General features: G+C 34.2%; 1 protein-coding gene across 2 annotated transcripts in view; it reads left to right on the top strand.

Annotated features, from left to right (window-relative positions):
* The window catches only part of LOC122023958 (putative ABC1 protein At2g40090), a 37039-nt gene that overhangs the window by 6624 nt on the left and 7134 nt on the right, over window positions 1-23281 (top strand). For both annotated transcript variants that reach the window (XM_042582410.1, XM_042582411.1), the window contains 6 exons: window positions 584-709; window positions 837-932; window positions 1037-1137; window positions 8411-8447; window positions 10749-10967; window positions 11058-11169. In XM_042582410.1, coding sequence (XP_042438344.1) covers window positions 584-709; window positions 837-932; window positions 1037-1137; window positions 8411-8447; window positions 10749-10967; window positions 11058-11169 — 691 coding nt within the window. The remainder of the gene's footprint in view (window positions 1-583; window positions 710-836; window positions 933-1036; window positions 1138-8410; window positions 8448-10748; window positions 10968-11057; window positions 11170-23281) is intronic.

The raw sequence follows: 23281 nt of genomic DNA, 5'->3' as shown, positions 1-23281 counted from the left end.
TGGCACAATGGAAGTGACAATTATATCTATTTGATACTACAAGCCATGATTGATCCCTTTTGGATTGTGAAACAAGAGAGCAGGTAGAAGAATTAGCACTAGAGGAACTGAAGCAAAACTGGCTGAATATAGTTGAGGAATTGCTCAATCTGATTTCAGTTGCTTTGGGCTAATGTGGACATTGAGATTCACAATTTGAGTGTTAGCTGCCAGCCTACCATCTTAGATATGGTACCATGTCACCCTAAGAAAGTGACACAATTTATATATCTATGATTCCCCAAACCATGACTGATCCCTTTGGATCCTGAAACAAGAGAGCAAATAGAAGAACTAGCACAAGAGAGATTGTCAAAATAATAAAAATAATAATAGAAAAAAAATTGACTCGAGATATGACTAATACAGTAAAACTTTAGGAGATAAAACCATTTTCCCCAAAAGATAAGCTATTAGGAATGCATGCCAATTAATAGTTATTTTCCCACTATGCATGATTTTGATATGACATGCAACATTTCTCATAATTTAATCCACATTATTCTTTTATGTTCATGGCAGTTTGTTTGTACATTGGTTATAGGAATATGTAATTCCTGAAGAATATGTTCGGATAATGAAGGCCTCAATGCTGAAAAGATGTCCTGTTTCCTCATATGATCAAATCCGAAATGTAGTCATTAAAGAACTTGGAGGACCACCTGAGAAGGTTTGCAGAACTAGATGCTAGATTTCTTATTGTTAAACCTACTGAACTCTCTCCATCTCTGTGATACTGAATGATCTTATTGTAGCCTGTGCCCATAGTATTATCCACTAAATAAACATGATTTTAGGTTTTTCAAGAATTTGATTCAAAGCCTTTAGCTAGTGCTTCTCTTGCACAAGTTCATGCTGCTAGAACCCATGATGGCCAGAAAGTTGCTATAAAGGTCAGAGCTATCAGACTTCTCTACATAGTCAGATCTACATTTTTTAACTTTTCATAAGATAATCATGTAACACCCTACTTCCAATTGTTGTAATATATCCACAGGTTCAGCACACTCATTTGACAGATACTGCTGTTGCAGACATTGCTACTGTGAATTTGATAGTGAGTTTCTTGCACTGGTGCTTTCCAGAATTGGACTACAGGTACTGGAGGCGTTATTCTCACCCATGCATTTTTTTTGAGATATTATCAAGGTTATCTCATCCGCCCTACATCATCTAACAAATACAAAATCCCAGTTTTCAGTGCTTGCCTCAGTCCTAGATTTGAACGATAGAGTGGATGCCAACTCATATCGACGTACAATATAGATTGACAACAGTTTGATTGTCAAAAACATATTTTGCCTTAATTAAATATTGTCAAAAACACTCAAGTTGAAACATCATATACCTAGGAATATCTCGAAGAGAAAATAAAACTTCATCCAGAAGAAAAACTCTCACAAAATAAAAACCTCAAGAGAATCAAAAGAGATTGTATTAATTTAAAAAATGTCTAATACATGAGATTCTTATGTTTTTTATAGATCGACAATAAGACTTATTTTTCACAAAGTAAACATTTATTTTAATCCAATGATAGTCTTAATTGATTTTTTTCCTAAAAACTAAACTTTTTTTTTAAATCTCCCTTTATTTTCAAGAAATATAACAAATTATCATAATTTGATGACTTAAACAATTTTGAACTTTTCAATAATATTTTAAATAAGATTTACTCAATTGTGGTATTCTCCTCAACTGAGAAGAACTCTATTCTAGACGAGTTGTCGACTTCTCTTTTTTATTCATTGCTACCAAGCATAGGGAAGAATTGTTTCACTAACTTTGTGTGGCAATGCTTCTTCAGTATCCTTAATGTCCCTCCTAACGAGCAAGGAATCAATGAACTTTTCTTTTGTATTTGTGCGTTGACTTTATTATCCTTATATTTACTTGCCCTTTCCTGAGTGAGAAAACATTTAATTTGTAAGGTAAAAATGTTGATCAGTTCTTCGTTGAAATCATGAAATATTGTTGAATACTTCCGAAGATTCCCTTAATTGTAGGGATTATGATTTATTTAGATTAGCTTAATTCTAGAGATTGTGATTGATTGTAATTAATGATTGATAGACATACCATAATTATAGGATCCTCTTTCTCTCCTTATGTATATAAATACCTACATGTAAGCGGATTATTGGGTGGAGAAATATATGGTCTTTCTCTTTTACATGATATCAGAGTCAGGTTCTCCTTGACCTAATTTTTCTGCCGATTTCGACGTCTACATCCTTTTCTGTCGATTTCGGTGCCGACGCCTTGTGTTGCCGATTTCAGCTCCGACATCCTTTTCTACCAATTTCGGCACCGACGCCCTGTGTTGCCGATTTCTACGCCAAGGTTTTTTTCTGCCTTGGATTTTTCGTGTGACCACGTGCCGGCCTACCAGTTTTTCCTCATCTTCTTATACTTCGGCTATGGCTGCTCGCGGTTGTGGGTTCTTTCAGGGTCGTGTAGTCACGATCGTGGTTGTGGAATTGATACCACTAGGAGTAGTTATTCGTGTGTTCACTGTGGTCGCTTCAACCATGCCTCCAAGAAGTGTTAGACAAAGTTTGGTAAGCCTAATAATGCATCTACCGAACTATCAGCTCCATCACCAGACACTGGCGGTCATGATGGCGGTCATGATGATATGGTCTTTGTTTTCTCGTACTGATTATGAGAAATTGCTTCGCTTTTATGCTAGCATTACTTCTGCCATTGTTGCCTCATCCTCTCCAGGTGTGTTTGCTTTGTCTCGTGATAAGTCTTAGATGCCGGATTCCAGGGCGTTTGCTCATATTAGAGGTAACAAGTCTGTTTTCTCTTCCTCTTTTGCTTCCTTATCTTTATCCTTGTCCATCTAGCGAATGGTACCTATTCTCCAATTACGGGAAGAGGTGTTGTTAGATATCACTTTTGATAATATTCTCTTTGCACCTAAATTTCTGGTTAGTTTACCCATAAGCCAACTAACAAAAGTTCAAAACTGTTCCATATCTTTTTATCCATCCTATTATATTATTCAGGACCTGTACACGAATTAGGACCTGCACACGAAGAGGACCTGCACACGAAGAGGATAATTGGTGGAGGACATGAGAGTGATGACCTATATTATCTGGATTCGGTTATACCGGTAAGTTCTCGGGCATTCTCAGCAACTGTGTCTTATCAGTGACATTGTCATCTAGGGCACCCATATTCTTTCGCTCTTAAAAGTTTAGTTCTCATTCTGACTACTAATTTTCAGTGCGAGTCCTGTGAGTTCGGCAAACATCATCATACTTCTTTTTCGTCTAGAGTTGATAAACGTATTTCTTTTGCTTTTGAACTTGTTCATTGTGATGTTTGGGGACCTAGTAGAGTTGAGTTGAGAGAAGGTTTTCAATATTTTATAATTTTTGTTGATGATTATTCTCGCATGACTTGATTATATTTACTTAAAAATAGGAGTGAGATTCCTGAGGTGTTAACATCATTTTATAACGAAATAAAAACTCAATATTCTGTTGCCTTGCGCATTCTTCGTGTCGATAATGCACTTGAGTTCACTCAGATAGTGTCTACATTCTGTAATTCTCATGGCATAATTCATCAAACATTTTGTTCATACACCCCCCCCCCCCCCCCAAAAAAAAATATAGTTGTTGAACGCAAACACTGTCATATTTTAGATGTAGCTCGTACTCTTCCTTGTCACATGCACGTTCCTAAGTTTTTGTGGGGTAATGTTATACTCACAGCTTACTTCTCATATATAGGATGCTTTCTATGTTACATGGGGGCATCTCCTTCTCTTGTCTTCATTTTGACAAATCACTTTTCTTTGTGCTTCCTCGCATATTTGGTTGTGTTTGTTTTGTTCATAATTTTACTCCTGGCTTGGATAAATTGTCTCCTCGCTTTATTAAATACTTCCTATTTGGATATTCTTGCACACAAAAAGGATATCATTGTCATGACTCACTCACAAAATGCAGTTATACCTGTGCTGATGTTACTTTTTTTAGTCCCAACCATACTTTTCCCCCTGTTGCTCAGCTACATGATATATTAGTATCTCCTCCATTACCTATCCCATCATCTATGTCTCCTAGTACAGATGCTCCATCTCCTAAACAAGGTGTACACAAGGCGTGCTAGGCTAGAACCAGATTCATGTCCCTCCCCTCTTCTTGCAAATCCTGATGCTCGTCCCTCCGATATTGATCTGCCTATTGCTCTTTGTAAAGGTATTCGGTCTTGCACTGCTCATCCTTTGTCTAATCATATTTCATTTGATTACCTTGGTCCTGCATTCCGTGCTTTTGCTTCTTCTCTATCATCTACGGAAGTTTCAACTTCCTACACCGAGGCTTATCAACACTCGGCTTAGCGAACTACAATGGATGAGAAATGTCTGCCCTTATCTCCCATGATACTTGGGAGTTGGTGGTTGCACCACCTTCTATTGATATTGTTGCCGGCCGTTGGGTATTTACTCTAAAATTTAAAGCTGACGGTACTATTGATCGATATAAAGCTCGTTTGGTGGCCAAAGGATTTACATAAACTTATGGTGTTGATTTCTTTCCTTTGGCTGTCAATCAATCTTGGCCAATGTATCAGCTAGATGTGAAGAATGCTTTTCTTTATGGCGATTTGCACGAGACCATGTTTATGGACAAACAACCAGGTACGTTGCTCAAGGGGAGAATGCTACTATGGTTTATAGATTTAAAAAGACTATTTATAGTCTTAAACAAAGGCCCAGAGTCTGGTTTGATAAATTCAGTAATATAATCAATGTTGTTGGCTTCAAACAGTGTAAATCAGATCATTATGTGTTTGTACGACATAGCACAAATGAGATTATCATTCTTATTATTTATGTTGATGACATCCTAATATCCAACAGTAATATATATGGGATAGACGAAACTAAGAAGTATTTGCAGCAATATTTTGTGATGAGGGATATGGGACGTCCTAAGTATTTCTTGGGAATTGAAATTGCTAACAACAAATCTAGAGTTTCATTATGCCAACGGAAGTATGTTACAGATTTACTCAAAGAAATTGAATTGCTTGGAATGAAGTCGGCTGATATGCCTATGGATATCAATTCAAGTGTGTTGGGATGATATTGGAGAGTTCTTTAAGGATAAGGCAAAATATAGATAGCTTGTTGGGAAACTCATCTATTTAACAGTATTGAGATCTGACATCTCCTTTGTAGTTGGAATAGTTAGTCGTTTTATGGATAAGCGAAGCAAGTCACAATTCTTAATTATATTAAGAAATCTTCATGAAAAGGGTTGTCATTTAAGAGAAATGGACACCTAAAGATCGAAGCTTTTTTTTTATGTCGACTATACTGGATCTAAGACCGACAGACGATCCACTTCTGGGTATTGCACTTATATACGGGAAATATAGTAACATGACGAAGTAAGAAACAAACTGTTATTGCTAAGTCGATTGCCGAATCTCAGTACAGGGTCATAACTCATACTATAACTGAGATGTTATGATTAAAGAATCTGTTTGAAGAATTAGGGTTCACCTATAAAGAACCACTGCCAATGTACTGTGATCATCAAACAACTATTCACATTGCAAGTAACCCAGTTTTTCATGAGAGGACTAGGCATATTGAGATTGTCTGTCACTTTATTCACAAGTGTGTAATGAGCTAAAAAAATTGTCACTCCATTCACATCACCATCCAATCAAATTGCCGATATCTTCATTAAAGCATTAGGAGGAAAACGATTCTCGGAACTTTGTGACAAGTTGGATATGATTGACATATATGCTCAGCTTGAGGGGGAGTGCTGAATACTTCCGAAGACTCCCATACTTGTAGGGATTATGATTGATTTAGATTAGCTTAATTATAGAGATTGTGATTGATTGTAATTAATGATTGATAGATATACCGTAATTGTAGGATCATCTTTCCCTTATGTATATAAATATCTACGTATAAGCGAATTATTGGGTGAAGAAATATATGGTCTCTTTCTCTTTTATAGGTACAAAGGTGGTAACACAGTATAGTAATTCACATATCTTGTATCAAAGTCTAGTAATTCACATATCTTGTATCAAAGTCAAACATACTAAGACGGAAGCTCGACTTTCTCTTAATAAATTAATATATCCTTCAATTAAACTTGTGTTTAAATAAACACACATTGTGATCAAGTTTCTTAATAAAGTAGATATAAATGCATTTGTTATGAAAAAATTTCGATTCATGAATGCAATATCAAGATTATCACTAGATACTTAATAATAATCATTACTCAGTATATTGGAGCTCTTACTTTGGTAGATCAAAGTAAATAAAGAAACTTAGTCTATTGATGAGCTTTAAAAAGTGATTTTTATCTTTTTAAGTTGGTATCTTGCATTACTAGCTTGTAATTTTTTATGTTGTCTAATTTCTTCTTTTGGCTTCTCTAGATAACATAAACAACTTATATCTAGATCAAGATGATTACTTTCTAAAGTGCTCAAGTCAACATGGTGTTCTTCTAAAATTAAATCATGTAGGGGATCATCTAAAATGCCATTAGAAGATTTTCTTAAATGTTATAAGAGGTTCATTAAAGGTTGCATCTTTAAGGGATTCATCTGCAATATCATTAAGGAACTCTTTTAAAATGCCATTTGTGAACTTGCTGAAGGTTGAGATATCATGAGGTTGTGAACTAAGGTCTTGAGGTAATGCTATTGAGTTATCATGCATCTTTACCATTTTTAAAACTTAAATAAAATTTGAACTTCCTAAGCTAGAACTTTCAATTTAAACTTGTTAATTTAAAACCTATTTTTAAATCATATCAACAAGCTATATATAATTGAGAATTAAAGAATCTCTTTCTAAATACCATATCATAGGAATCATTCCATTGTCTTATATTATTGATTTTTTTTTAACTGTTTATCGTATTGGTGTTATCATTACCATTTATCTAGTTTTTATAAAGAAATTGCCAGTCTCAAGCACCCTTAGCTCATGTAATGTGAAAACCAAAAATGTTATATCATCCATGCTTCCAGAGTATGGGTTTCTATATGATATCCCATCAGAGTGGTACGTCTCACCTGCATTTCTCAAGGCATAAATCCATGTAAATATCCAGTCTGATTAGGTGTTGTTGGACTGGTTCATGCTTGTAGACGCATTTGTTAGTGTTATTTTAATTATGTTGAGATTGCTCTACATCCATGACCAATGTTATCAAAATCGCAAGTGAACTCGTAAACTCGTACAAAATCACGAGTTTACTTATGAAAATCGAGTGAAATCGTGATAAAATTGTATATTAAAGTAAAATCAGAGCAAAATCGTAAAATCGGATCAAAATCGTAAAATTGCATTTAAACTTGTAAAAACATGATTTTTGAGATAATTTTATCGATTTTGTGTCCTTAATAAAAGGAAACTATTTTGGACAAAATGATATCATTTTGGGACGATGTTAGATATGCATTTGTCTATGAATGATTTATATTAATTTGTTATCTTGTGTTTTATTTATCTTTAGACTTGAATTTATATTTATGTTGTATTTTCATGGTAAGTATTTGGTTGTTTAAAAGTTTAAAATTATGATTAGTTTATGATTATATGAGTTAAAATGTTCTATATGTAGATTTATGTTATAATTTTGATTAAAATATTTAATGATCAATTAAAAAGAATATATCAGGTTTCTTTTAAAATTGATTTAAAGTATGATGTAAAATCTTACGATTTTACGATCCGATTTTATGACCGCTCTAACGATTTTACCTAAACTCTCGATTTTGACAACACTATCCACGACCACAACTTTGATGTATATATTTGATTAAGCGATTTACTTCATCTTCAAATGAGACTGTGTTTAAGATCACCAACCACTCGATGTTACATGTTCTCATTCTATAGTTGACAGGCATCCTTTCAATATATTGTAGAGGAATATCATGATTAGTTAATGTTACCTATGGCATAAGTTTGTAAGATGTTTGGCATTTCTAGCTCGTTTCTTGGTATTGCTACAGCTGAAACTGAGAATTTTGCCCCAATGTATGTCTTCATATTATTGGCCTTTTGTAGCTAGTTTACCACTATGCTTGCATAAGAATGAGCTTCTTTGAATCATTTGGTTAGTGACGTTAATGGACTGACTTTTGACATCTGAATATCTATACTATGGTAGATAACCGTGTACCATTGCTAATGATAAGTTTGCTTGCATTTGCATCTGATTAAAGAAGTCTTAAGGAAAAAGACATTATATAAGTCATAGCCTGCTTGTTGTAGATAAACAGGTATTTGATATATGATTCAACATGACATGTCATTCATTGACCAACTAAATGATTTAGTTTCCCTCCCTTCCAGATGGTTGGTTCATGAAGTCAGCGAGAGTGTACCCAAGGTAAGTGTCCTTTGCATGACTGCTATTTCTTCCACTCTATAATTTGAGCATAATTACATGAAATCTATGGCTTATGCTGCTTGAATATGCATCTCTTACTAGTAATGGAAAATACATTCTTCTTGTAATACCATACGATGAGATTAAGATGGAAAAAGACACTGACTTAAATGAAGGCTTATTACAATTCTAATTTTACCATTGCTTCCAAGAATGTGCAGCATTTCCAATTTCTGTTGACTTGATAAGCATTAATTTGTTATTTGACCGTAATTCATGCATAAACTGAAGACAAGAAATGTATTGCTATGGTGATCCTAATTTGTGCATAAACTTTCATAAGAGTTTTCCTGTTATTTATTCGTTTGACTTGGTGATACTTGCTCTGGATTTGATGGATTGTTGTGGTTGAGATAAGAAATATTAGAACCATTGGTTCAAGATCACATCTGTGTTGAACCCTTTCAAGCAGACAAACTAAAGGAGACTCTGTGGCCAAAGAAGACTGCTAAGAAGGCCCTTTTTTTTTATGTTGACAAAGGAGAAAGTAGTAGAAGAGAGATAAATCTTAATAACGTTGTTTGATGAAATGTTTACACTATTTATAAAGCTTGTATATTAATACAATTATTGAGACCACAAATTGAAACTACAATTTTAACTTATTGAATGCTTGTCTTCTCACTTATGTGTGCCTCTTTGAATTTGTTCCCTCTTTCCAGCTAGGGAGGTAGGCACATATAACAACTCTACAATTATATTTTTTGTTGTTTGGACAACTAATAAAAAAGCTTTGGTTGATGAAAAACTAGCTGTTTATAATTGCTTGAAGTTATTGTTCAAATCTTAGTCAACTGACAAAAATTTTGATCTCCAGCCAACTTACGTTGATCTAACTGAAATTCTGTATGTTATGAGTCCAGAACACCATTTTTGGTTGACCAACATAAATTTAAGGTCGGTTAAATCTTGACACTAGTACCAGACTTCCTAAAACTTGTATAGGTCATCTTAGACCATAAGAATAAGCTCCTTAGGTACCACTACATACTTAGAAGCTAAAGCCTACATCTGCAATGGTTCACAGAAAATAAACCCTAAAGAATGCAACACAAATCTTTGGGTTCATCTTGATGCTCGAGATATAGACACTCCACATAGCTTCACTCTCAACCTTTCAAGTAAAATGGGGTTTATAGGGTTTGTGCTAATGAGCAGTCCAAACTAGTCATAGATGTATGAGGTGGAGAAAGTTAAAATATAATATTTTAACTTTGTAATATCTTGTCTCTCTTTATTTTTGGTTCACTCCAATATAATTATAATTAGATGAAAGAAATAAAACCAAATTAAAATGAGACCACGGAATTTTAAATTATTTCACTTCATCCTTGTGTTGTATCAAACAAAATTCATGAAATAAAATGATATTTAATGCTCTTTTTTTATTAAATGTTACGATGAAAATTTTAAATATAATTACATAAAGCAATAAAAATATACATTCATTTAAATAAAATTACATCCTTAACAATGAAAGTTTCTCGGTCTTTAAAACTAAAATTGCTCTAATATTTCAAAATTTATAAGCAAAATTTGCCCCAGTCTCTAGAGTACTAAGGTCTCATCCTTTGATTGCTCATTCTAGCATTTTGCCTAAAAAAGTTATTGGGGTTGCAAGGTTGCAAACAACAATTAACAATTGTGGAGATGTCTAAATTCCTTCGGTTTTAACAAGAGTGAGGTCATTAAATTAATGTACAAATATAAATATAAGGACATGAATATATTAGCAATCTAATTAATTATTAACCAATTAATTATAAAATTATTAATTAAATTAATAAGAATCAAAACCATACCAACATGATATGGTTATGAAACCATATGGTTCAGGTCAAAGACTGAAACTTCATTACTTGAAATCTTAAACTTTGCTCTTAAGGTAACGTGGAGCTTTGAAGTGATATGATTGACCATGCCAGTTCAATCATACTCGGGGACTGCACTCAACAGGATACATGATGAATCCTCATTTATCAGGATTGAATGAGGCTGTTGCTATGACAATTGACATTTAGAGTGGATCACTAAAATCATTGTAGAATTATGTAAAATGTGTCATTCAGACAGGAGTGCTAAGCAATAAATTTTTGTTCATTTTTCATTGAGGTTTGTTGATCTATCAATGTTTTTTTATCCTAACACATTGAAATAATTGTCATATCTGTTTCTTATATTGTCCATGTATGATGCTGTTCCTTGTTCTACAATTTGAGCGCTTGGTATCTTGATTTTCAGGAATTAGATTTCTTGTTTGAGGCTAGAAATAGTTTGAAATGTATGGACAATTTTAGGAAGCTATCCCCTCATTTAGCACGTAACATATATGCCCCCAAAGTCTTTTGGAACCTAAGTACATCTAGAATTCTGACTATGGAATTTATGGATGCCCCGGAAATAACTGATGTCAGAGCTATACGAAGGCTTGGACTTGAGCCAATCGATGTCTCAAAATTAGTAAGTCTTTTAAAATGCTTCATTTTTTTTCTTTTGTTTCTGTAGTAGCATATATAGTCTTACTTTATATGTGGGTTTGAAATTATGCAGGTCAGTCATGCTTTTGCAGAGATGATTTTCAAGCATGGGTTTGTGCATTGTGATCCACATGCTGCTAATATGATGGTTAGGCCTTTGCCATCAAGTAAATGGAATATTTTTGGTAAGTTGCTAAATTTGCATGTATTTTTCCCCATGGATGGAGCTCATTCTGGTACTCATAAATTAGAACTAATTTAGCAGTTTATGTGGATGTGCTGAAGGTTGCAGAAATTGCTTTTCTGTGATCTAGGTTACAGTGATTTGAGTCACAGAAACAACGATATAACACGATGGACTTTGAAGAACTATGGTATTAAGTCTGAGTTGTGCTAGTCGTGCCAATCGACACATGAAATTTGTCATTCCTGACACCGACCATCACAAAATCAGATTTCGCACAGCGAATAGAGAAGAGATTGATGGAGAGAAGGGAGGGGAGGGGATGGAAGAGAAGAAGGAGAGGATGATAACTAAAGAGAGGGTAAGGGGTGGGTGTCGACAGATAGGCTGTCGTGGGTGGGTGGCTAGTGTGCAACGAGTAGGCAATGTTTGGATGATGTCCACTGCATAAAAGAATTGGGAAAACTCATATCTATGGAGAGAAGGGAAGGGATGAGGATTAATAGAGGAAAGCATGACGAGCGGGTGTCGGTGACCAAATGAGCGGGTCGGTGAACAAATGAGCGGGTGCGTGTGGACAAGCAAGCGTGATGTACGAGAGGAATCGAGAGAGGAAAACTAATGTAGGCAGAGAGAAAATAATTCCTAACATTTTCGAAAAGTACAACTAAATTAATTAAATATGCATGAACTTAAAGAACTATTATAACAACAACCAAGCTTTATCCCACTAGGTGAGGTTGATTATATGGATCCTTTTACACCATTGAGCTCTATCTCTTATTATATCGTTATCTATACTTAAATAAATTTTATCTTATTTTATTGTTACTAACCAAGACTTTTTTGGTCTTCCTCTTTCTCGTTTGATATGCGTGTTTGTCATAGTTTCACATTACGCATTTATTGGTCATCTAAGTACATGCTCGTACCATTTTAAACATGTCTCTCGTAGTTTTCCTTCTCGTATGTCCACACATCCACCTTAACATCCTCATCTTTGCAACTCTCATCTTCTGCTCATGTACTCGACTTATAACCCGACATTCAGCTTCATATAACATAGCAGGTCTAACTGCGATTTTGTAAAATTTTCTTTTAAGTTTTAGAGGTACTTTACGATTACATAAAACACCCGACGCTCTTCTCCATTTCAACCATCTTGCTTGTATTCTATGTAAGATATTTCTCTCAATTTCTCCATTATTTTGCAAAAATGATCCTAAATATCTAAAGCTCTCGGTTTCGGGCAATTCGTCATCTCCTATCTTAACAATTGTCTCATTATGTCTGATATTACTAAACTTAAATTTCATATATTCTGTCTTTATTTACTAAGCCCAAAATTATTCCCTTCTAGTGTTTCCCGTCAAGATTCTAATTTAGCATTTACTTCTTCACGTGTTTCATCTACCAAAATAATATCATATGCAAATAACATGCACCACGATTGTGCCTTGAATGTGTGTAGCGAGTTCGTCTATAATTAGTATAAAAAGATAGGGACTTAGAGCTGATCCTTGACGTAGCCTTATCTTTATTGGAAATGTTTCAGTTACTCCGCCTGACGTCTTACTCTAGTCGTTACATTCTCGTACATATCCTTAATTAGTTCAATATATGTTATGCTAACACATCCCTTTTCTAGAATTTTTCATATAATTTCTCTTGGAACTCTATCATAAGTTTTTCCTAAGTCAGTAAATATCATGTATAAATTTTGTTTTTACTCTCGATATTTTTTAATTAATTGTTTAAGAAGATGTATAGCTTCTATTGTCGACCTTCTAGGCATGAACCCAAATTGATTTTCAGTCATAATAGTCTCCTTAATTTTTTTTTCTATTACTTTTTCCCAAAGAAGGGGAGCCTTGACGCAACGGTAAAGTTGTTGCCATGTGACCAAAAGGTCACGGGTTCGAATCCTGAAAATAGCCTCTTGCAAAAAACAGAGTAAGACTGCGTACAATGGATCCTTCCCCGGGACCTCGCATGACGGGAGCTTCGTGCACCGGATTGTCTTTTTTTTTTTTTTTTTTTTTTTTTAAACTTTTTCCCAAAGTTTCATGATATGACTCATTAGTTTATTACCCCTATAGTTTGCATAATTTTGTACGTTTTCCTTGTTCTTATATAAGGGAACTAGAGTACTTATCTTTGTATTGATCAGACATTTTTTTTATTTTCAATATCATGTTAAATAATTTTATAAGTCATTTAATACATTGTTCCCTAGGCATTTTCATACCTCTATTGAAATATCATTTGGTCCAACGACTTTTATTTTTGTGCCTTCCATTTAAAACTTATTCTATTTCTGAAATTTGAATTATACGATAAAAATTTAAATTTTTATTCTCATTTGACCTACTTAAATTACCTAAGTTAAGTTGGTCATCTAAACTTTCATTAAAAAGTTGATGAAAATATCTCTTCACCACTCTTTTATTCCATCGTTTACTAGTACCCTATTACATTCATCTTTAATATATTTTATTTGGATAAGATCTCTCGTCTTCCTTTTTCTCACTTTAGCTATTCTATAAATGTCTCTTTCCCCTTCTTTTGTATTGAATTTTTGATATAATCGTTTAGAAGTTTTATTCTTTGCGTCATTCACTACTCTCTTGATATAAATATTCCTTTGACTCACCGAGTACACTCTTAGCTACTATTTTTAACTTTGATACCATCTTATCCCATGTCATATTAGAATAATCGTATATTTAACCTAATGCTTGGGCTCCTACTTTCTTCGTAAATATATTTTTCTTCTCATTCTGTAACTTCCACCACTTAATTCTAGGAGTCGTATATATTTTTTTTCTATTGATAGTATGTTTGAGGCGTATATCCAACACTACTAACCTATGCTGGGTTGTTTAGCTTTCTCTAGTAATCTTTATAAATCTTTCTATCATTCTTTCTAAACATAAGAAAGTCAATTTACGATTTAGTATTCTCACTTTTGAACGTGACTAAGCATTCTTCTTTTTTTAAAAAAAACGTATTAGCTAATATAAGATCATATGCTATCACAAAATCTAATATAGTTCCCTTCCTCATTTCTCATTCCAAACCCATAACCCCTATCAGTGTTGTTAAAAGCGTGCACCTGACTGCGCCTAGGCGACAGGCGCATCCTATGCTCCTAGGTAACCCTCCAAGCGCATGCCTTGCAATAGGCGTGCAAGCGCATGCCTTTTCCTAGGCGCAAGGCGATGGTGAGGCGCAGAAAAGCGCGACTTGTTAAAGTGTCGGCCGATAAACCCAAGCCTAACCATTTTTGAAGCTCAATTATTAAAGTCCATAACTAATAAATAATTAAAAAACTCTGCATGCATGTATCGGCAGACTTTTGATTTCCCTAGAACTTCAAACTCCAAGCTACACGTAAAATACCAAGCGATAAGTGTAGAATAATAGGTTTCTTTTCACTGTGCAATTACGTTTACTTTCAGTTTTATCTCAATTCCATTCTTGATTCTCCTGATCTCCGGTCTCCATTGAAGCCTGCTCTTGCCAATAAAAATGTCAAATTCTGAATCATCAGGCTTTCGAAAAAATCCAGCATGGAATTATGCAACATTAGTAGACCCACAAAATACCAATAAAGTGAAGTGCAATTTTTGTGAGAAAATAATTAATGGAGGGATTTATTGACATAAGCAACACCTTATTGGAGGCAACAGAAATACGACAACTTGCTCAAAATGTCTGGAGCACGTGAAAGAAGAAATAAATTCTTATATGGCTAAAAAGAAAGAATTGAAAAATCAAATGGATGCGATGCCTCACTTTGATGAAGTTGCTGAACAGCAAGAGTATTGGGAAATTGAAGAAGATGTCCCAACAAAAGGAAAACGACCTATATCAGCTTCATTTGGTCAGTGTTCTAATCTTGCACCTAATTTTCAAAAGAAACTAAAACAAACTGGCCCAATAGATTTGTATTTCCGACAAGATGTTGATGAAATTCTGAAGCAAGGAAAGAAAAAAGATACAAAGCTATTTGATGAAAATAAGAAGAAATTGAGGGAGGATGCAGTGCAAAGGTTTGCCAGATGGATGTATGATGCAGGTGTTCCGTTTAATGCAGTGAATTATGATAGCTTTGGACCATTTATTGAAGCTGTTCGGCGATTCGGTTCTGGAATGAAGATCCCTACTTGCCATGAAGTTAGATTTACATACTTAAAAAAGGAGTTAGAGCATACAAAAATACTATTGAAAGACTACGAGGATGATCATGTTAAATATGGTTGCACTTTAATGGCTGATGATTGGATAGATAGAAAATGTAAGACTTTGATTAATTTTTTGGTAAACGGTCCAAGAGGGAGAGTGTTTATAGAATCTATGGATGGGTCAAGCTATTCTCACATGGGTGTGAAAATATTTGAGCTGCTTGACAAATATTTGCAGCAGATTGGGGAAAAAATGTTGTTCAAGTTGTTACTGATAATGCAAGTGTAAATGTTGCAACTAGGAACGTTTGGAAGTAAAATATCGTCACTTATATTGGACTCCATGATTTGATGGTTGAAGATTTATTTAAAATTCCTCGCTTGAAGGAGGTATATGAAAGGGCAATGATGGTTAATGGATATATATATATATATATATATATATATATATATATAGGCCCCAAGCTTTAAACTTGATTAGAGAATTCACGAAACATAAAGATATGGTTAGAGCGGGAAAAACTCATTTTGCAATTGTTTTTTTTTTTTTTACTTTAAAGCAGTTTCAAAAACACAAGGCAAGTTTGAGAAAAATGTTTACATATGAGAAATGGACGAACAATAGATTTGCAAAGGAGGCACCATGTAAAAGGGCAACAGAGGTTATATTAATGCCTTCATTTTGGAATATACTTGTTTATGCTATTAAAGTAAGTGATCCACTAGTAAAAGTTCTTCGATTGGTTGATGGGGAAAAAAAACCTTGAATGGGCTACATTTATGAGGCAATGGATCGGGCTAAAGAAGCTATTGCTGCCTCATTCGATGACTGGGAGGATAAGTATAAAGATATTTTTGACATAATTGATAAAAGATGGTCGATACAACTCCATCGATCTCTACACGTAGCTAGTCATTTCTTAAACCCGGAGTTCTTCTATTCCAATTCTGATATAGAAAATGACACGGAAGTTGTAATAGATTTGTATAAGTGTATATCTAGGATGTGTGGAACTGATCAACTACAAGATAAGATCATGGATCAGCTGCCAATGTACAAAAGGGTTGAAGGACTTTTTGCAATGTCCATGGCCATTAGACAGAGCACCACAAAATCACCAATTGAATGGTGGTTAGCTTATGGGTGTTCAACACTCGAATTGCAAGCGTTTGCCATGAAAGTTCTGAGCCTTGTAGTTCATCGGGTTGTGAACGAAACTGGAGTGTATTTGAACATCTTCATTCCAAAAAAAAGAAATAGATTGTAGCAAAAAAGATTGAATGATTTGATTTATATCAAGTATAACAGCGCTTTGAGGCGTCGATATGATATGTGTGATAGGATTGATCCTTTTTCTTTGGATAAGATAAATGATAGTAATGAATGGTTGATGGGGGGATTAAATAATAATAGTGATGACGAGAATGATCTCGTGTTTGATGATGATAATTTGACTTGGAGTGAAGTTGCACGAGCTTCTGGGGTTGGTGAAGATGCCTATGGTTTTAGATCTCAAGGTCGAGGTTCATCTTCTACACAAGAAGTAAGGACATGTACTACAAACATGTATAAGAGAAGATCTACAGCTACTGCGCCCCATCATATTGATGAAGAGGAGGAAGAAATCGATTTTGGTGAAACCATCATGAGGATTCAGAAGGATACAAATCTGGAAATTCTAGAGATGATGAAGATGATATAGTTGAGGATGAAGATGGATTTGATGATTTATATATTTGAACTTTGAAGTTTTATTCCTTTTTTATACTATGCACTTACTAATGCTTTTTTGATCTATATAGACCTTTTTTCTAGAGATGATGATGATGCATGATGGAATAGTTTTTTCTTTAGTTATGATTTACGCTACATTATTTATTGATGAATTTTCTATTCACATTGTTGTGAAATATATATTAGTTTATGTGATATTATAGTAAATCACTTTATATATGTGGATTCTCAAAATTTATGCCAAATGCACTTTACTCCAATAAAGCGTGTACTTCGCCTTGCGCTTCAAGCTCCAGGGCACCATGGCGCTTTAGTATGCTTTGGGCTTTAAATAACTATAACCCCCATGTACCTTTTCGTATTCTTGATTTTTTACTCCGATATGTCCATTAGATCATCTCTTATTCAAATCATTTCATTTAGTACAATATTTTGTAATATTTCATCTAAGTCGTCCTAAAATTTTGATTTGGTTGTTTCATCTAATTCTACTTGCGGTGCATATACGCTAATTATGTTCATAGTTTATTTTTCTACTATTATCTTAAGGCCTTTAATTATATCCTCTTTTCTAACTACTCCAACAGCTTCATCCTTTAACGAATTTTTTACAACAACACCCACTCTATTTCTTACTGTACTCTTTCATGTGTACCTAACTTAAAACTCGAATTCTCTATCAGTTTTGCCTTCTTGTCTATCCATTTTGTCTCTTGTACACACAAAATACTAATTCTTCTCCTAGTCATCTTATCTATGACCTCCATTGATTTACTAGTGAGGGTTCCTGTATTTCATATTCCAAATGTTAGATTATTAGTTTTCCTATTATATTTATTTTTATCCAACCTATGGTGTGAGAACTCTTATCTATTTAACACTATATCCAAATTCGTATGAAGATGTAGCAGTCCTTGTCGATATGTTATAGTCAGACTCTACAACGCAAACTCTTGCATATTTAGCACTACACCCGAATTTTGGAGATGTAGCGGTCCTTGCTGAAATGTTACAGTTGGACCCTGCAACGCGTTCCTTCCGAGGAACAACTTAGCATTAGCACAATAGTTTAATGGATATATTCATTGAATATTTGTCATATTTTTAATGTTGGCTGGCAACCTAACGCAACCCTTTTCCTTTATCCGGACCGACCATGACTAGTTCGTCACGGGCAGATCAACATTCCACTGGCTCAACTTTAAACTAGTCAACATAAATTCAAATTGAGCCCGATTTGAATCCAATTGACTCTACTCATCGTTTCTACTTGATGGGCTGCCTAATCCCAATTTGACTTTCACTTGGTCATAAAATTTCAAAATATTAGTTCAACTTAACTTGGTTAGTATCTACAAAAAAAAAAAAATTTTAAATGTAAAAAATTTAAATAGATTGAAATTTAATATTTAACATTGACAAAGTTTTTCATGTTCTGAATCTTTTATGACACAAAGATTGTGCAAACAAACAATTGAAAAACTAGGGTTTAGCAAAACCATTTCAAACTTATTTTCCTCCTTTGCTTTAGGTCAAGCATTGAGAAACAATTAGAGTTTAACACGACACTCTAATTAAATAAAATTTATTTTATTAAGCTAAAAAAATATATTTTTCTTTCACTGTTTTTAATTTATTTTATTGAAAATGCATAAATAATTACAATAGGTGTGCACTAAATATATCAAATTATTTTTTTAAGAAAAGTTTTATCTATTTCAATTTAAATAATTAGAGACCAAAACCTCTACAACTATATCAAAACAACCTTGTCAAGCTGGTCCACTTGTGGTATGATTGCATCAACATAATCAACCGTTGAGGATCATTATTAAGATTCAAGAAGTTTTAGATGAGATTGTTGGAGAAGAACAGTTTAGGAATAGTATCATATTTAACGAACTAAAATTAGATTTTGGTTGGTTGACACTAGTTCATATTTTGTTAGAAAGGAAAGAGACAACAAATCTTTAGTTCCTCTATCTGTTGCTGATCTTCCATCTGCATAAAATGAAGATCTGTTCACAGGTAGATAATGAGTCTTTAATAACTGATAATTAACCACCACAATGCCAATCTTTATTGAACTATAGCCGAGGTCCAGGGTTCGATCCAGCCTGGTTAATCATTTTTTTTTTTATTGAACTGTGGTCTGAGTGCGACGGCAAGGTCTTGGCCGTAGGATGCAGCCACTCTTCCCTTACAGCAGGTCCACCATGGTCGGAGTTCACTTGCAAGTTGCAACATAGCAGCAGTGAGGGATATTCATATTTCTCTTGAACTTAATGCAGTCTCCTAACTCGGTATTCGATAACTCCTTAGTATGTGGTCTGAGCAGTGAGCACCCACCACACACTATTAGTAACTTTGTTTAATTTTACTTCTTACTGATATTTCATTCTATTTTTAGTTTATTTAGAAAATTGAATTACAAAAGGACTAGATTGATACTAAATACTAACCACCGATCAAGATAAAGATGAAAAAAAAAGCCTGATCAATATGAAAAACACCGAATCACATGTTTCCAAATTCCAATTTTCCAAATAAGACTCCATATTAAGAACCCAGATTCTTCACTCTTTAATGACTACAAGACTTAGACTATAACGTGTAATAATTAAAAGTTAAGATTTAAGAGATTACATAGCAATAACCAAAGTACCAAAGACATCATAACACTAACACATAATAATTAAAAGTTAAGACTTAAGAGATTACATAGCAATAATCAAGTACCAAACACACCATGACACCAGTCACTACTCAGTAATTAAAAACATAAAATAAAATTAAAATGGAAAGTTCAATATCTCTAATACTCTCTAAATTGAGGAACCTAAACAAATAATATAATATTTTTTAAATTTCATCAATAACATCATCCAGATCAAAATCTTCTCCTTTTTCTTCATCGATATCCTCTTCTAAAGTATTTGATTCTTGCATAGATAATGATGTTTTGATACTTGCATTGTCTTCATTATCTTTATCTGTATATAAAATAAACAAAGATGAAGATAATTTTAAAAAATAAAATAACAATAAACTAATATATCAACTAAGTCAAGAACATAATTAAAATAAACAAAATTACCAATAGCATAACCATGTAACCAATTGCGAGTGCAAATAAGAGCTTGTACTTTTTCATGAAGGGTGCAACTTCTATACTTGGTAAGCACACGAGCACCAATGGAAAAAGCTGATTTTGATGCAACAGTAGTTGAATAGCTAAAACATCACATGCCATTAGTGCAAGAGTTGGATACCGATGGTTTTGATTCTTCCAATGCTCCAAAATATCCAAATCTTGATAATATGCAAATTCAAGTTTTGGCTCCTCCAAATAGAGATCCAATTGAGATTTTCCAGCACTTGTAATTGTTTGGCTCTCATATGCCATCATTTCCTACATTAATTGGAATAGTAGTGACAAAAAAAATAGAGAATACAAGAAAAAAAATATTAGAGTACTTACATCAAAGATTCTTTTGTTCTTTCCTTTAACTCCAACACTTTGTGAAAGTGTATGTGTGGTAGAAGATTGTGGTTATGAAGAACTTGTCTGGTTAGTATCAGAATATTGGTCAAAAAGCTTATACAATTTTGTCTTCACAAGATCCATTTTCTTTTTGCATTTAAGAGAATCACTTTCAACCTTTGAATAAAAAAACTCCAACATTGAAAGCTTTATTCGTGGGTCAAGAATAGCTCCAAATGCAAGCACCATGCTATATTGAGTCCAATACTTGTCAAACTTCTCCATCATTCTTTTACACATACAACTTATCACCTCATCTTCATTTGATAAGTTTTCCTTTAACAAAACTTCAATCTTCCAAACTTGCATAAAATACAAATTTGATGTAGGATAAGAAGAATCAGAGATCAAATTAGTAGTGTCATAAAATGGCTCAAGGAACTCACATATTTTCTCTCCTCTTTTCCACTCTTCACTTGAAGGACAATATTTATAATTCTTGTCATTGAATTGAAGAGAAGCAAAAGCTTTTTTATATTTGATGGCACTATCCAACATTAAATATGTTGAGTTCCAACGAGTAGACACATCTAATCGCAAGCCAATACTAGTATCAATGTTACCAACTGCTTGTACACATTCTCCAAACTTTTTCATCCTAGCCTCTGAACCTTTAACATACTTGACTGACTCTCTAATTTTATTCAAAGCAACATTAGCCACTTTCAAACCTTCTTGGACAATGAGATTCAATATATGAGCAGAACACAAACATGAAAAAATTCACCATCACACAATAAACTATCATGCAAAGAGAGTTGCTCTTTCAAATGAACTTGCATGTTATCATTACTAGATGCATTATCCAATGCCAAAGAGAAAATCTTTTTGTCAATCCCCCATTCCTTCAAATATTCAAACAATTTTGTAGCTAATTCAACTCCTGAGTGTGGTGGGGGCATATGAGAAAAACTAAGTATTTTACTATTCAATTTCCAGTCATTATCAACAAAATGGGCAGTCAAGCAAATATAATCCTCACTAGTGCACGCCGTCCACAAATCTGAAGTTAAACAAACTATTCTGAACCGTAGTCAAAATACACTTAAGCTTCTCGTTTTCCTTAAAATAGATTCGGTTAATATCAGAAACAAGAGTATTTCTTGAAATGCAAACAACATCAGGATTTATGTACTTCATCCAAGCTCTAATACCATCATACTCAACAAATGAAAATGGTAAATCATGTCTAATGATTGCACAAGCCAGTAGTTCACGTGAAAACTTTTGATTTTTTTTCTTAGACCGCATCTTCCCATCTTGATCAAGAACCATTTGCCGTACATCATGGAACTTTAATTTGTCACAAATTTTAAGATGACGCCACAATGTAGAAGTTCCATATTGTTTACCCCCGCACTTATATTATTTTTTACATCAATACATTCGGCTTTATCTATACTATCAATCCCTTTGATTTTCTTAAAATACACTCAAATATCAGAAGTTTCTTTAGACCTTTTAATTGACCCATTGTCATCATGCTTAGCACTTTCCAATTCATCACCTAAAATAATAGTTTGCTTTTGAGAACTAGAGTCCATTTCAAAATCAATCTGAAATACAATAAATAAATTTAGTTTCTGATAAAATCAATCAAACAAGAACTCTAAATGTCAATAGAAAAATAACCTAAATTTATTTTTTATGTTAGCCCTATTGATTGCAAAATAAATGCAGAATAAATCAATCCAAAGTCAAAACACACAATGACACAAGATATGTTGAGTATCAAAAGAGAAAATTGGTAATCTGGTAAGACTAGTATCGCATAAAATGCTAACCATTAGGGAGTAGCCGAGTAGGGACTACGAAAGTACGAAAGTACGAAACTAGTGGGAAATAGAACGAAATTAGAAAAGGAAACAAAAAATCTTACCGCAAAGCCGCAAACAAAACTTGGAGGCTTTGACTCTCTGCAGGTTTCACACGGCTATGGGGAATTGGGGACTCGGGGAGACACTGACGCAGACACGCGTGAGGCGGAATGTCGTTCTGCTTCACGGCCACGAGGAGACACTGGCCAGCGATCGCTGATGAGGCAGGCCCGCAAGTGCGTGTGACGGTGCGAGGCTATGACTCTGGGAGTGAGAGGTAGGCAGAAGGTGGTGTCGGTCAGTCGGTGTCACGGTGAACGAAGGCGGTGTCAGTGTCGCGGCGAATGAAGGCGGTGTCACACTGTGTCGCGGCAAACGAAGGCGAAGCATCAAGTGAAATGTGAAATCGTGAAAATAGAAATAGGGTTTTAAGTTTTAAGTACTATTTAATTTTTATGTTTTATAATTATTGCTACAGTAAATTAATAATAAGGAGAAGAGAGTTATAAAGAGAATGTATATGTATTATCTCACCTCGGCAATGACAGACGCAATTGAGTTCTCACCAATCACCATTAATTAAATAATTAATATTTATAAGTCCTAATGTATTTAGAAATATTATTATTTATTGATATTTTCGACAGGCCCGCGGGCCAACCCTAGCCCGCCGTGGGTTGGCCCGCTCGGACCCGCGACCCGCGCGGGCTTACCCATTTAGGCCCACCAGATGATGGGTTGATAAATTTTCAACCCAACCCATTTAAATTATTCGGCGGGGCGGGCCAACTCGACGGGCCAACCCAAATTGACGGCTCTACGGGGGGGGG

The sequence above is a fragment of the Zingiber officinale genome, chromosome 9B (assembly GCF_018446385.1).
Source record: "Zingiber officinale cultivar Zhangliang chromosome 9B, Zo_v1.1, whole genome shotgun sequence".
Lineage (NCBI taxonomy): Eukaryota > Viridiplantae > Streptophyta > Magnoliopsida > Zingiberales > Zingiberaceae > Zingiber > Zingiber officinale.
Note: the sequence above shows the minus strand (reverse complement) of the source record. Positions and strands in the feature narration are given on the sequence as shown.